The 15,709-nt window shown below is 35.6% G+C and overlaps 1 protein-coding gene across 17 annotated transcripts in view; it reads left to right on the forward strand.

The window, feature by feature from the left end:
• The window catches only part of GPHN (gephyrin), a 757,220-nt gene that overhangs the window by 345,854 nt on the left and 395,657 nt on the right, over window positions 1–15,709 (forward strand). For all 17 annotated transcript variants that reach the window (XM_043986983.1, XM_043986980.1, XM_043986981.1 and 14 more), the window contains one exon: window positions 7,457–7,549. In XM_043986983.1, coding sequence (XP_043842918.1) covers window positions 7,457–7,549 — 93 coding nt within the window. The remainder of the gene's footprint in view (window positions 1–7,456; window positions 7,550–15,709) is intronic.

The raw sequence follows: 15,709 nt of genomic DNA on the forward strand, positions 1-15,709 counted from the left end.
CTTAATAGCTGTGTGACCCTGGGCAAGTCACTTAAACCTCATTGCCCTGCAAAAAAGAAAGTGAATGTTGTAGAATTATGAAGAACAATCTTGCTTCAAAAGAAAATTTTACATGATTGTACACATATAACTAATATCAAGGTGCTTGCTATCTCGGGAAGGGGACAGGCAAGGGAGAGGGGGATAAAATTTGAAAATCAAAACTTTTTTAGGATAAAAATTGTTTTTACATGTAATTGGGAAGGGGGAAATAAAATATTTTTTAAAAAGATAAGTAGTTGCTCTCAACTCACCCTTCACAAAGGTGGGATGTTCACAAGTATTGCATGTTGTACTTCTTGGGGACTTTTTCTATTTACTGATCAGTTGTCGTAGGTTTTCATCTTCATTTTTTCTTTTTTTTGTCTCTAACATGTTATTTGTTATATGGAAGGGTTCTTGGGGGAGGAGGAAAGGGAGTCATTGGGGTAAACTATGATAATATAAAAAATAAAAGATATCAATAAAAACTCATTTAAAAATAAGTGAGTGAGACCAAAGGCTTTTTGACTACTCAAGCATCACACTCATTTATTATAAATGCTTTCTAGAAGAGTTTTGAACATTTGTTATTGTTGTTCAGTCATTCAGTTGTGTCCAACTCTTCATGACTCCATGGACCATAGTACAACAGGCCCTGCTATCCTCCACTATCTCTCAAAGTCTGTCCAAGTTCATGTTCATTGTTTACATGTCACTATCTATCCATCTCATCTTCTGCCTGTTTTCATTTTGCCTTTGATGTTTCCCAATATCAGGGTCTTTTGGTTTGTTGGTTTGGTTTTTTGCAGGGCAATGGGGGTTAAGTGACTTGCCCAGGGTCACACACCTAGTAAGTGTCAAGTGTCTGAGGCCAAATTTGAACTCAGGTCCTCCTGAATCCAGGGCCGGTGCTTTATCTACTGCGCCACCTAGCTGCCCCCAATCAGGGTCTTTTCTAATGAATCCTGTCTTCTCGTTATGTGCCTGGAGTATTTAAGCTTCAGTTTCAGTATTTGACCATCCAGTGAATAGCCTGAATTAGTTTCTTAATATTTTTTTTTTTTGGTGGGGCAATGGGGGTTAAGTGACTTGCCCAGGGTCACACAGCTGCTAAGTGTCGTGTTTGAGGCTGGATTTGAACTCAGGTCCTCCTGAATCCAGGGCCAATGCTCTATCCACTGTGTCACCTAGCTGCCCCCTGAATTAATTTCTTTACGTTTTGACTGATTTGATCTTATTGCTGTCCAAAGGACTCTCTAGGTGTTTTTGTCCTTCATTCTGGAAGAGGACCATGACATCAGAGTGATATCATGATTTGCAGTAAACTGGATTTAAGTGAGGGAGGGCTCTGCAAGGTCAACAACCTCACTCTCTCCTCCAGAGCCATCGGGGTCCAGTGTCAAGATATACATCAGGATGACTGGAGATGGCCTTAGCACCACAACTTGAAAGACTCTATTCTGTGGCACTCAGCTTTCCTTATAGTCCAACTCTCACAACCATATATGGGTACTGGAAAAACCATAGCTTTGACTGTACAGACCTTTGTTGACAAGTTGATGTCTCTACTTTTTAATATGCTGTCCAGATTTGCTATAGCTTTCCTTCCAAGGAGCAAGTCTTTTAATTTCATGGCTGCAATTGTGTCTGCAGTGATCTTTGAGCCCATGAATATAAAATCAGACACTGTTTACATTTCTTCTCCCTCTATTTGCCAGGAAGTGATGGGATCAGTTGCTAACATTTTAGGGTTTGTTTTTTTGTTAAACTTCAAGTCAGCTTTTATGCTCTCCTCTTTTACCTTCATCAAGAAGCTTATTAATTCTTCCTCACTTCTACCATCAGAGTGGTATCAGTGAGCACCAAATAACATCACCTACAAGAAAAGAAAGAAATTGACTGTTAGTTTTAACTATGCACCATGATTACTAATTGATTTAAGTAAAATTCAAAACACATTAAAATGTATAAAGATGAAAAGATTATATAAATACATAAGTTTTAATACTAATGAAAATATCTGTTAAATTCAAAATTTGAGAAATGGATAAAAGTAAAGATATTGAATCTAATTTTAACTGTTTCTTACTGAAGTTTAATAGATATAAAGCAATAGCAAAAATGAATACAAAGGGCTGATAAACTACATACAGCCAGCAAATACTTATGAAGTTGAGAAGTTGGACAGACTAGAACAATACTAAATTAGAATATGAACTCATTTACAAAGCATTATCAAGAAGGATGGCAGAAGATTAGCAAACAATATTGCTTCACAAAGAAAACGAAAGGAACTGAGGGGAAAACAAGTTTGTAAATTTCTTGGCTTTAGAAGCAAACTAAGCCAGATTATTTTAAAAGCATTTGTAGGTAAAACTGGACAACAATTACATATGGATCGGAATAGATTTGTCAGCATTTCTTACCATTTATGACAATGAAACCATCAAACTTACATAATAATCAACTTTTAAAATTAGGAGAAGTAACATTTAAGATGACATCAGGTAGAATGGCTGAACCAATAGCAAGAATTGCAGCCACTTTCATTATCAGAACATTTGGTAAAAGGATGACCTATGACTATGGACATTATTGTCTTAGAAAACAAACGCACATTGATAGAAAGCAAGCTTACAGAGTTTTGTGCATTAGGGTAAGAACTAGGTTTTAGTGAACACATTGATCAGGTGCTGTCCCATTTAAGCTTTCTATTATATTGCCTTTAAAGGCCTATTTTAATGTATCTCATACAAACATTACATACAATGTGGTGCATCAAAAAGAGTTCTGAAGCATAGTGACAGTAGTACATGGGTTATGTCACTTACTTCCTATATGGCCTTAGACAAGGCCATAAACCTCTCTGGACCTCAATTTCATCATCTATAAAATGAGGGAATTTTTCTAGACCTCTAAGTTCCTTATAGTTCCAGATCTTTAATTCCTTGCTCTCCACACTTTTTCTGGAGAAGTTACCCTAGAGTTTGGGTAGAATTTAGTTAGCATATTGATCTTATGCTTAATGTACTTTGAAAAGCTATTTCACCTTGATGCAATCATTTATTCAAATTCCATAGTGGCTATGGGAAAGCAGGTTATTTTATGCAATGTTGATAGAGCTGTGGGTTCAACCATCCTGGAAAGCAATTTGTAGCGATGTACAAAAGATACCACTACTATGTCAATACCCCAAAAAGATCAAAGAAAGAATGTAAGGACTCATATGTGCAAAAATATCTATAGCAATTCTTTTTGTTTTAGCAAGTAATTGAAAACTAAGGGGATGCCTATCAATTGGAGATTGGCAGAATAAGTTATAGTATATAAATGTGATAAACTGCTATTGTGCTATAAGAAATTATGAAGGGTGTAGGTTCATAAAAACCTGGGAAGATTTGTATAAGCTGAGCCAGAGTAAAGTCAGCAAAAGCAGAAGAAAAATTTCTACAATAACCAAAATATTATAAGGATAATCAACTATGTATAACCACCAACTGCAGCTCCATAGGACTCATGATAAAATATATTTTTCACTTTCAGATAAAGAAGTGATAAGCTTAGAGTACAGATCAAAGTATATTTCCCCTTTTTTTTACACATGGCTAATGGGAAAATTTCTTTGCAAGGCTATGCATATTTATACTAGGCTTTTCTTATCAGTGGGGAAGGGGAGTGGGAGAATTTGGAAATGAAAATAAAATAAAATTGGAGAGAAAAAAAGAAAAAGATGAACTTTCTTCTGTTCTCTGCCTTCTAAAAATGTACCAGCAATGCACCTTTGTGCCTACTGTACTGCAGCCCTTTCACAAATGTTCCGTTTTTTGTTATTGTTGTCTTTGACAATTTGATAAGTATGAACTGAAACCTTTGGTTTTCATTTCTCTAATTTTTAAAAGAGTTCAGCATGAAGGCTCTATACAAGGAGGATTTCCAGAACAGGTGTTGTGAATTAAACTTTTTCACACATTTCTGAAATTTGTGTTTCACTACAGTTATGGTCTTCCCATGGAGTCTGTATTTAGGGGAATCAATGAACTAGATTATTAAGAGAATATTTTGTATTAAATATCTTTGCCATGCTATTTGAGAGTAGTAGTCACTGGCCTCTGGGGACTCAACCTAACAATGTGAGCAGAAGGTAAAAAAATTCTGCTTTCTTCTTCCTCCTCCTCCTTCTCCTCTTCCTCCTCTTCTCCTTCTTCTTCCTCCTCCTCCTCCCTCCTCTTCTTCCTCCTCCTCTTCTTCTTTCTCCCCTTCTTCCTCCTCTTCTTCCTCTTCTTCTTGCTCCTCCTTCCTCCTCTTCTTCTTCCTCCTCCCCCTTCCTCTTCCTCCTCCCCCCTCCTCTTCTTCCTCCTCCTCTTCTTTTTCATCATTATCTTTGTCATCTTCATCTTCTCTTCATCTTCATTTCCCTTTCCATTGTTTTCTCTTCCCTTTTCCTTCTTTTATTTTTATTAAATTTTTTTAAAGCTGGGACAAGTTATTTTTTGTCTTTCATGGTTTTCAGTTTTGATTTCTTGAAATATAGCTCTGAAAAGACAGGCTTTTAAAACCCCATTAGGTGTGTATATATATATATATATATATATATAATATATTTTTTTTTTGCGGGGCAATGGGGGTTAAGTGACTTGCCCACAGTCACACAGCTAGTAAGTGTCAAGTGTCTGAGGCCGTATTTGAACTCAGGTACTCCTGAATCCAGGGCCAGTGCTTTATCCATCTAGCTGCCCCACCCTATTAGGTTTTAAATGGAGCTGCTCAATGCCACCTTAAAACCCAGATCAATATGACTTTCATTGAATGGCCAATAACAGCCCCAACCTCTGTGACTCATTGTTTAGGTTTTGTAGCAATTGTTTTCTGTTCTTTCCAGAAACTCTAAGGGTTTTCCCCTCTCAGATTGATATCTTGGTGATGGTAGATTGAACCATCTTTTGCCCTGAGGGAGGGGAGGGAGAAAAGGCAGGGTGGGGAGAAGGGAAGGAGGAAGGGGTAGATTGGGGAAGAGAGCTGTAAAAAGCAAAACACTTTTAAGGAAGATGAAGATGTTCTGCATTACCACACCAGTATGACATATTGAATTGCTTGATCTCAAAGGAAGGGTTGAGGAGGGAGGGAGGAAGAAAAATTTAGAACACAGAATTAGCTCAGGAACCCTGATCTCATTGGAGTGGGCTCATACAGGGAATAGATTTCATACCCAATTGGGAGGAGTAATCTATTTAACCCTGCAGGAAAGTAGGAGGGAAAGAGGATAAGGAAGGAAGGGTGAAAAAAAGGGTGTGCAGAGCAAGGGAGAGGATAGTCAGAAAACACTTTTGAGGAGGAATAGGTAAAAACAAGATAGAGTAAATGTCATGGGAAGGGAGTGGGAATAGTTATGATGATTGATTTTCTCTCTATTCTTACTTAGCTTTTAGTCACTGAATGGGGATCCTGAGCCACCTCATGTCATTGGTCCTCTTCAAGAATGAAGGACAAAAAATAACTCATTTGGTGCATTTTTTAAATATGATCATTACTAGTTTTAATTTGTTCTTTTTATAATTTTCTGTTCATGTCTTTTTACCTTTTTTCTGTTGAGGAATGGATCTTGCTCTTATATATTTGAATCATTTCCTTATATATCTTAGATATCATACTTTTATCAGAGAGACTTAATGCAAATTTCTTTTCTGTTTTGTTTTTTGGTTTTAACTAAATTGATTTTGTTTCTATAAAACCTTTAGATTTTATGTAATAAAAATTGTGCACTTTATCTTCTGTGATCCTCTCTATTCCTTGTTTGGTCATGAATGCTCTCCTTATACAAAGTATTGCAAAAGACATTTTTCTTGTTCCTCTACTTTGTTTATGATGTGATCTTTTTTATCTAGGCCTTTTGTCTGGAGATTATTTTGGTGTATGCTGTAAGATCTTATTGTCAAACTGATTTCTGCTAGATTGCTTTCTAGCTTTCCCAACAGTTTTTGTTTACTAGTAAACACTTGCCTCAACAGTTAGCATCTTTGACTTTCTGAAACATGTTACTATGTTTGTTTCCACTTATATATTAGGTACTTAATTGTTTCACTGATCAACTTTTCTACTTTTGAACCAGTACAAGTTTTGATTATTAGTTTTAAATATGGTAACTAGAAGGCCCCCTTCCATCCCACATTTTCTTTATATTTCTTTGAAATATTTGATTTTTCATTCCACCAGTTGAATATTATTTTAATTTTTTCTAGCTCTTATAAAGTAATCCTATTATTGCTTGATATAGCTCTAAATTAACTAATTAATATAGAGATTATTATAATGTGTGTTGTGTTGGAACAGCCTAATCATGAGCAATCAATTTCTCTCTAATTATTTAGTTCTGTCTTTATTTCTGGAGTGTTTTATAATTGTATTCAAGTAGTTCCTTCTGGATCTAGGCAGGTAACAATTAGATTCCTAACAATTGGTTCTGTCCAAAATCAGAATGACCTGTTTTGAGAGCTGGTGGGCTTCACCTCCTTAGAGGTCTTCAAGTAGAGGCCAGATAGTAACTTGTCAGATTTGTTATAGCAGGGATTCCTCTTGAACATCATTTGAACTATTTAAGCTCTAAGGCCTCTTTCAACTCTCAGATTTTAATTTTGGGGCATAAGAAACAAAGCTGGTGTTTAGATATAGGAGCTCAGCCTACTAAAAATAGCATTTCACTAGGAATCAGAAGACTTGAATTCTCATCCCAGCTCTATCACTAACAATGGTCTATGGTCTTTTTTTTTTCCTTTTTTTTTTTTTTTGGTGAGGCAATTGAGGTTAAGTGACTTGCCCAGGGTCACACTGCTAGTAAGGTGTTAAGTGTCTGAAGTTGGATTTGAACTCAGGTCCTCCTGACTCCAGGGCTGGTGCTCTATCCACTGCGCCACCTAGCTGCCCGTCTATGGTCCTTTTGAACTTTAAAATTCAATGAATCTGTGATTCTATGATGTTAAAGTATTAGAGAAAACATTAAGAATCTATTTCAGTCTCCTGCTTATAAGATTGCCAAGCAAAACAAATTATTGACAACTTGGAAGCTTTTCTGTCTACTAGGTATTGTGGAGAATGGCAGTAAATTCATATTTTAAGTAGAAAAACGTTTTTAAATTAACCTGAAAGAACCTTGGAAGTAGTATTACTAATACAAATAATTTTGATTAGTCATTCTCTATTTACTTTTTATTTGCGACTCTTTTTGAAAATCCTACATTTTGATTCTCAGGAATTACATATTGTTATTTTCTATAATGGCCACATTGTCTTGGTAAATGTTCAGTCTTCCATGGGGAAAGTGCTCCAAAATTCCCTTATTGGTTGTTCACGAAAAGCAGTGTTTCATCCCTGTATATAATGTGCTTTGGGGTCAAGTAAACTAATACATACCACAAGTGACAGTAATCCTGTTCCCTTTCAGGAAACACTGATAGATTGGTGTGATGAAAAGGAACTTAATTTGATTTTAACAACCGGAGGAACTGGATTTGCACCACGAGATGTCACTCCAGAGGTGAGATAGCACATGCCTTCATATTCAGTAAATAGCCTAACTGCATGCTGTTTTTAAATCTCATGTTCTTTTTCTGACTTTATTTTTACAGTTTCTTTATACAGATCGAGTGATATGTACCAACAATGGAGTATATTTGCTGCCACAATATTATTCAAACACTACAAACTACATCATTTTCTTGACATTCTTTGGACTTAAACTAGTAAAGATTCCATATAAGCAGGTTGGACTTCTTGCCCCAGGATATGATAAGGCATTTGCCCGATGGCCTGTTTTATGACCCAAAATTTAGATATTTTTCTAGCTGAGAGAAGAGTAATAATAAACAGTTGTCCCTGAAAATTCTTCCTTTTAAGCACCATGAGTATTTGCTTAACTTCTAGAAATTCCAGACCTGTGTCTATGGCCTTCTTCCTTATATTAAAACTCTGTCTTGTCATAGGATTATGTTTCAAAACAAAACAAAGTAACTCCAATATAATCTGTGCATGGATTGTCTAGTGTTTTCAATGAAGAACACATTTTACAAGGGAAAAGTCATCTTCCTCATGGTTTTAAATGTTAAAGGCATTGAAACGCAGAATTTAGCAAACCAAAAGAGTTAAATAAATATCTAGGCATTCTGCATTAAGAATCAACTTTGGCTCTTATATGGGAGGAAAAACATACAGACACATTTTCTATCTCCCCCTTTATGTTTTATTCTTGACCCATGTTCCAATTTGACCTAAGGAAGACATGGTACTGAATTATCATTTTGATAATAGATATGAAATTGATATCACTGATTGCATTATTGTTCTCTCTTTTACCCTATTTTTAAAAAACAAAACTGTAATTGAAAAACAACTTAAATGTTACCAGTTGACATCCCTAACTACATAATTTAGTTTTCAGATTGGTTTAGCATTCGCCATTACTTCTAATCAGCTTTAAAGTAGCATTGTGATATAGTTCTTAAGCAACTATTGCTGTCCTTTACTCAAGGAAAGCCATCAAGTGTTTAAAAGGGTACCTTTTATACAGAGAATTTTCAAGATACATTGTGGTTCTTCCTATAGAAAGTCACATTTAAGGTATTTGTAATACTTCCATTATTAAGGTGACTCTTCCTCGCCTTTAAAAAAAAATTATCAGACTATATATATTGATCGATTGTAAACTGCACTATTTTAAAAGTTATTTTGTATATTGATTCTATTGTAGTTAACTTCTTGAACTCTGGGAGAAATAGATGGTTGATCTATTAGAACCAGAATAATTGCTATTAGAACTACTATTTGGAGAATACAGGATGGGGTTTTTATCAAAAGCACCAAAATTTAGAGGGTGCTGGCACTGCTTATATTCCGGATAAAATAAGTTGGGTTTTTTCTTGTTGTTTTGGGTTTTTTTGGGTTTTTTGGCGGGGCAGTGAGGGTTAAGTGATTTGCCCAGGGTCACACAGCTAGTAAGTGTCAAGTGTCTGAGGCCGCATTTGAACTCAGGTTCTCCTGAATCCAGGGCCCGTGGTTTATCTGCTGTGCCACCTAGCTGCCCCCTAAAATAAATTAAAAAAAAACAAACTGAGCTTATCATAGCCAGAATAGTTCAAATAGGAAGCAACCAGATAATGGTTGTTCCCCTGATGAACTTCTCCCCACCAGGCCCTGCCCTCTTCCTTCCTCCAGTGATAGCCTCTCTAACAATTGCTTTGTGGTACCTTAGGATCATCTCCTATATGGGGCAATGTCTTTCTCCCTCCCCTCTTGGGACTTTGTATTCTAACGTCAGAGTTCTCCCCATTACCAATTGAATCTCTCTTAAAAGTTTGAGGGCACCTTTCATGCTGCTTGCCCTAGGCATGCTTTGCGGTACTTGCCCTGGATGGTAGTCATTACTAGTTATGGCTCTATTAACAAGTCACTTGAAGGTACAGATTTCCAGAAGGTTGGTATTCCTAAATAGTGTTCAGTATTTGAACTGTGTGGCATTGAGGCTTATTGCTTCTCTATTTTCTATGATATTTTAATTTATAACTTACTTTTACATTAAATTGGCTGGAAATAATGTTATTGGAAAATTCATTCTTAACCTTTATTTGTAAATATTGGAAAATCAATTGTATTTCAAGTTAGAATCCAAATGATATAGCGCCTCAAGTTAATTCCAATATGCTTTACTGAAAATCAGCCCACGATTCTGTGATATGTCAACTTATTAATAACATGATCAATTTTAGTCTGAGTTTCCATGTTTAGCATCTTCTTAGTTTGCCCCAAGTCTTCTTTGTAGTGGCAGTTTAACAAAGCTTATATCCTTCCATGATACTCCATGTATTAAAATATAAAGGGCCATGAATGAGTAGTTCTGAAATTGTACAGCTATTTACATTAAAATTAAGTTTTCAAATGACTGAAGGCAGAATAGTTATGTGCCAACAGCAAATGACTAAGTATTTAAAATGTTGTAACTTTAAATCTGTTTCATGACTTTGAAGATACATGGATTTTATTTCCTTCATGGTAGATGTTAATATTACTACTGGTATCAAGAGCCTATACAACTCAGCATTTGAAGGAAGATATAGTAGAATGGCCATATAAGAAGAACTCTTCAACTTCATCACAGAATCTCAAACATTTTTATATGTTAGCATAATGATTCATAATTGTAGAAAGACGTCCTCTGTTTTGATTAGCGTAAGATCGGACTGATGAACAAACATTCAGAGATAAAATCCTGGTTCAAAAACTATCTGATAGTGTTTCTTGGGTATGTTCTTTAACTTTTTTCCTCTTAGTTGCTTCATCTGTTACATGAATTTTATCTATCTCTGAGACATATATCTATCTTATATGAAGATGATAAAGACAAACATATTTTATTATATATATAAATAATACATATTAATAAAAATAAAAAATATATTTTATTTATGTAAAGCACAAATATGTGCTATTTTCCAAGCCTAGAAATGTTAAAGACTGAATCAACAGTTCATCAAAAGTAAAGTTACACAAATCTTCTAAGAAGACAGTGTGGTATAATGGAAAGAGCACTGATTTTTCCAACTGAACTTATACTTTTGAGTTAGAACTCCCACTTAACCTCCTACCTGCCACTTGGGCCAGTAATGGAACTTCTCTGGGCCTCAGTTTCCTCTTATGTAAGATGAAAGAGTTGAACCAGTTGACTTCCAAGGTCCCTTCTAGCTCTAGAGCTATGATTATATTTGTGATTTTTTAAATGCAGAATAAAATTTTTATAAGTCTAATATTGGTCTTAGCCACAAGCAAAGAAAAAGATGATCAGAATCCAGGATCATTTGTGACTAAAAAGACAGCTACATAGATCTAAATGTGTTTCAAAGAAAGAAAGGGGAAAATAGAAAGAGCACAAGAGAGGGAGGGAGGAGTGGAAAATGACAATGAATATGTATAATAAGTGGAATAAAATCTTCCAAAACCAGTGTGACTCAGGGCAAAAAAAAAAAAAAATTCAGTCAGTCTTGTCCCTTCCACCTTTATCTGAATTTGTGTATTACATATTTGAAAGGAAGGAGCCTAGCAAACTACTAGGGTGAAATCTGCCCTGCTTACATAGTTTTTGGGAATCTATTTTCTGAAATTAAGGAATTGTGTCTACTCTAGCCCCAGCATTTTTTTTTTTTTGCGGGACAATGAGGGTTAAGTGACTTGCCCAGGGTCACACAGCTAGTAAGTGTCAAGTGTCTGAGGCCAGATTTGAACTCAGGTACTCCTGAATCCAGGGCCGGTGCTCTATCCACTACGCCACCTAGCTGCCCCCACCCCAGCATTTTAGAAATATGGGATTCTATGGATAGAAGCATAAATATTGTTCTTTCTTCCATCTTCTAAACAAAAGGCTCTAGACAAGATTACATATAAATGCAACTCATCCTCTTGGCATAACTATTTACAACTATTAAAAATGCTATAAAATATAATATTTTATTATTACTTGAATTTTTTTAAAGCTAAATTTTTTTAGTATCTCAGAATACTTCAATGTGTTAAGCTTCAAGGAAAGAAAAATTTGTGTTTCACTCTGCATTAGAAAAGGCTGGATATTTTATTAGCACTATTGAAATGACAACAATTGATGTATATTTATACAATGGATGTATAAACAGGAATAAGGACGGAGGTGGGGATTGGAGCTTGGATTTCAGTGTTATAGGGAACTTATAGGTGAGGGAACTCTTCCCAATTCAGGCTGGTACTTTTTCTGCCTTTTAGAGAGTTTTAGAGTTGCCTAGATCAGTGGTATAAAACTCAAATAGAAAAGGGCAAGGCCCTCATAGTGACTTGGAAAATGACAAATTAACATTACCTATGTTATATTTTGTTTTTATTTATCCCATTCGATATTTCCAAATTACATTTTTTAAATTTATTTATTTGTTTTCAACCTTTATTTAGATAATATTTCCAATTTCAAATTTTTCTCCGTCCCTCCTCCCCTAGACAGCAGGTAATCTGATATATAACATTAAACATATTTCTGCATTAGTCATGTTATACAAGAAGAATCAGAGCAAGAAGGAAAAACCTCAAAAAAGAAAAACAACAGCACCAAAAACAAAAGAAATAGTATGATCCAATCAGCATCCATATTCCACAGTTCCTTTTTTTTTTTTCCCTGAATTTGGAGAGCCTTTTCCATCATGAGTCCTTTGGAATTTTCTTGTACAGTTGGATTGGTGAGAAGAATCTAGTCTATTACAGTTGATCAACACACAATGTTGATGATACTGTGCACAATGTTTTCCTGATTCTGCTCATCTCACTCATCATCAGCCCATGCAAGACCCTCCAGGTTTCTCCGAACTCCTCCTGCTCATCGTTTCTTACAGCACAATAGTATTCCATTACATTCATATACCACAACTTGTTCAGCCATTGATGGGTATCCCCTCAACTTCCAATTCCTTGCCACCACAAAAAGAGCAGCTATAAATATTTGTGTACATGTGGGTCCTTTTCCCTTTTCCATGATCTCTTTGGAGAAAAGACCCAAAAGTAGTATTGCTGGGTCAAAGGGTATGCACAGCATGCCCTTTGGGCACAATTCCAAATTGCTCTCCAGAATGATTGGATCAGTTCACAGCTCCACCAACAATGCATTAGTGTTCCAATTTTTCCACAGCTTCTCCAACATTTATTATTTTCCTTTTTTGTCATTTTAGCAAATCTGATAGGTGTCAGGTGGTACCTCAGAGTTGTTTTAATTTGCATCTCTCTAATCAGTAGTGATTTAGAGCATCCAAATTACATTTTAATCTAGTTTTGACTGCACTGGGAGCCTACAGGTCATGAGTTTGACACCTCTGGCTTAAAACACGGAAGGGTTAAGTGAATTGCCCTGGGTCACACAGCCAGTATTAGTCAGCTGTGGGACTTAAAGCCAGGTCTTCCTGGTTTCTGTACCATATCTCTTTCAAAAGAATAAATGCCATAAAAATTCCCAAGACCATCTGATATCAAACAATGGCTTTTTATGTTCAGGAAAAGTGATCAAGATCTAATGCCATTAAAAAAAATTTACTTGAAGCTTTACAGATCAAAGCCAAGTGTAGGTCCCTTTAAACACTCAAAACTGGAGGCTAAAGGATTAAGTAACATTAAACAAATTGTAATAGGGAGGAGGAATGAGAACTATCTTCTCCCCATCCCCTAACCCAACTCAGTTGATGTAGTACATAGAATGGAGTCACAACTGAGGAATTTTTAATGTATAAGCAAGATATCTACCATATTTAATTGAGTTGCTTATGCTTATAGCTTTACTTAATTAAAAAATTTATATTAGGTCCTTTACATTGTATTTGGATATGTCTGTTTTTCACAACTTCGTATTTTCTTTTTCAAGAAACACTTCCCCAGCCTATTTGAATGCCACGGTGGGAATTCTGGTGCCATGTAACATAAAACACAATTAATAGACAAGCTAAAAATCAGAGTGGTATTTTAAATAAACCTAACATATAAAATTTCTGATTTGTTTAACCAAAATAAGAAACAGTTTTAAGTTTTATTCTGTATAACTTGTATGTTTAGGATACATCAAACTAGAATACATATGCTAGATAGTAGAACCTGCCCGAAAAAGTATAGTGTTGCAAGTGGCCTTTATAAATAACCAAGAAAGAAGGATAACAAAGGGTTTGTAGACTTTTCAGTTTCAGGGAACCATAAATATAAAGAAATTCTTATAGTTCAGGAGAACAAGAGGAAGAGATTTTAGAGGCTGAGAAGTGTTGCCAAAATAAACATAACTTTAACTATTATATGAGGACTGTATATACCAGCTGGCATTGTGCTGCTGGTGTCTTAAAATATCCAGCATGCCATGAGATATTTCAGAATCTTAACACCACATGTTTTCCACTTAGCCTATTGTGGGACGTTTTTTTAGGTAAGAATGGATCGCCAAATTTTATAATCATGTTGTCAGTGAAAAATAGGATTTACATTACACACATTTGTATTATAGTACAATAAAATTTGCTGGAATACATCTATTCCAGAATTTTAACTACATATAAACAATAAACCATGTGTTATCTTATGCATTACCCATTTTTTCTTTCTTAAACTGAAGGTGTTAAAAAAACATGTAAAACAAAAACAGGGAACAACTAAAAGTAGCAATAAAGCACTGAGCCAAAAATAACCAAACACAAACTAAATATTATTAACTTGACTCTTATGACTTGTGAAAAATCAATAAATATTGTTCTACCCCTTTGGTCAAATTATTCATTTTGAAAAGCAGAAAAAAATGTCATATGTAGTAGTTATTTGAAACAAACATACTAGTCTTTTTCAGTACTACAAACCTTACAAAACAAAAAACACATTATTATTGGCATAGGTAAAATGAGTAAAATTAAGAGAAGTTAATAGTAGCCTGAGCACCAATAATATTTCTGTAAAATCAATCACTACAGTTATATGAAATAATAATATCTGATACATAGTGTTTTAAATGACCAACGCGAATTTTGCGGGGGACAGGGCAATGAGGGTTAAGTGACTTGCCCAGGGTCACACAGCTAGTAAGTGTCAAGGGTCTGAGGCCGGATTTGAACTCTGGTCCTCCTGAATCCAAGGCCGGTGCTTTATCCACTGTGCCACCTACCTACCCCTACAATGTACTTTTTTTTTTTTTTAGTGAGGCAGATGGGGTAAAGTGACTTGCCCAGGGTCACACAGCTAGTAAGTGTTAAGTGTCTGAGGCTAGATTTGAAATTAGGTACTCCTGACTCCAGGGCCAGTGCTCTATCCACAGTGCCAGCTAGCTGCCCTACAATATACTTTTTAATGTGGTCATTACAACCAAATTCTCTTATGATAAGCTTATATTGTACAATTCCCATATGCTTTACAATCTTAATTATATTTTATACCAATTTGGGATGGTAAATTTTAAAAACTCACCTTCTAGGAACTGTATCCTGTATGAATTGGTCACATGAAGATGCACAGCTAGCAATTTCAGCACCTTTTACAAATGCTGCCTAGGGCAAATAATTACTTTCATGATCTGAAAATAGTGTGGGAAGTAATTAAAACAAATTCAGTTGAGTAGAAGGAAAGATTCGTTATTTAGGGGATTAGAGGCTCAATCTCAGGTTAGAAAAGCCCTCCTCTGCTTTTACTAATCCACCAAAAAAGCATCAGTGAATCTTGGGATTATGCAGTATATTTTAAGGGAGGGTTGTAGGGACAGCTAGGTGGTGCAGTGGATAGAGTACTGACTGTGGAATCAGAACGACTCAACTTACTAGCTGTGTGACCCTAGGCAAGTCACGTATCCTGTTTGCCTCAGTCCATCATCTGTAAAATGAGCCGAAGAAGGAAATGGCAAACCACCCCAGTATCTTTGCCAAGAAAAACCCAAACGGGGTCACAAAGAGTTGGATACTACTGAACAACAACAAAGGGAAAGTGGCACAAAGATTTGTATTTTTTCCTTTCTTCTTTGAAAAGATGTGTATACTTCCTAATATGTAGTAACCAAATTAGATACATTATGAGAACCACCATCTCTCAAGCCACAGAAAATGAAGTCTCACTTCAAATAAATATTTCTTCAGTTGCCTACATGCTGAGCATTGTGATATGATAAAGCATAAGCCCATGTCTCTTA

The sequence above is a fragment of the Dromiciops gliroides genome, chromosome 2, assembly GCF_019393635.1.
Source record: "Dromiciops gliroides isolate mDroGli1 chromosome 2, mDroGli1.pri, whole genome shotgun sequence".
Classification (NCBI taxonomy): Eukaryota; Metazoa; Chordata; class Mammalia; order Microbiotheria; family Microbiotheriidae; genus Dromiciops; species Dromiciops gliroides.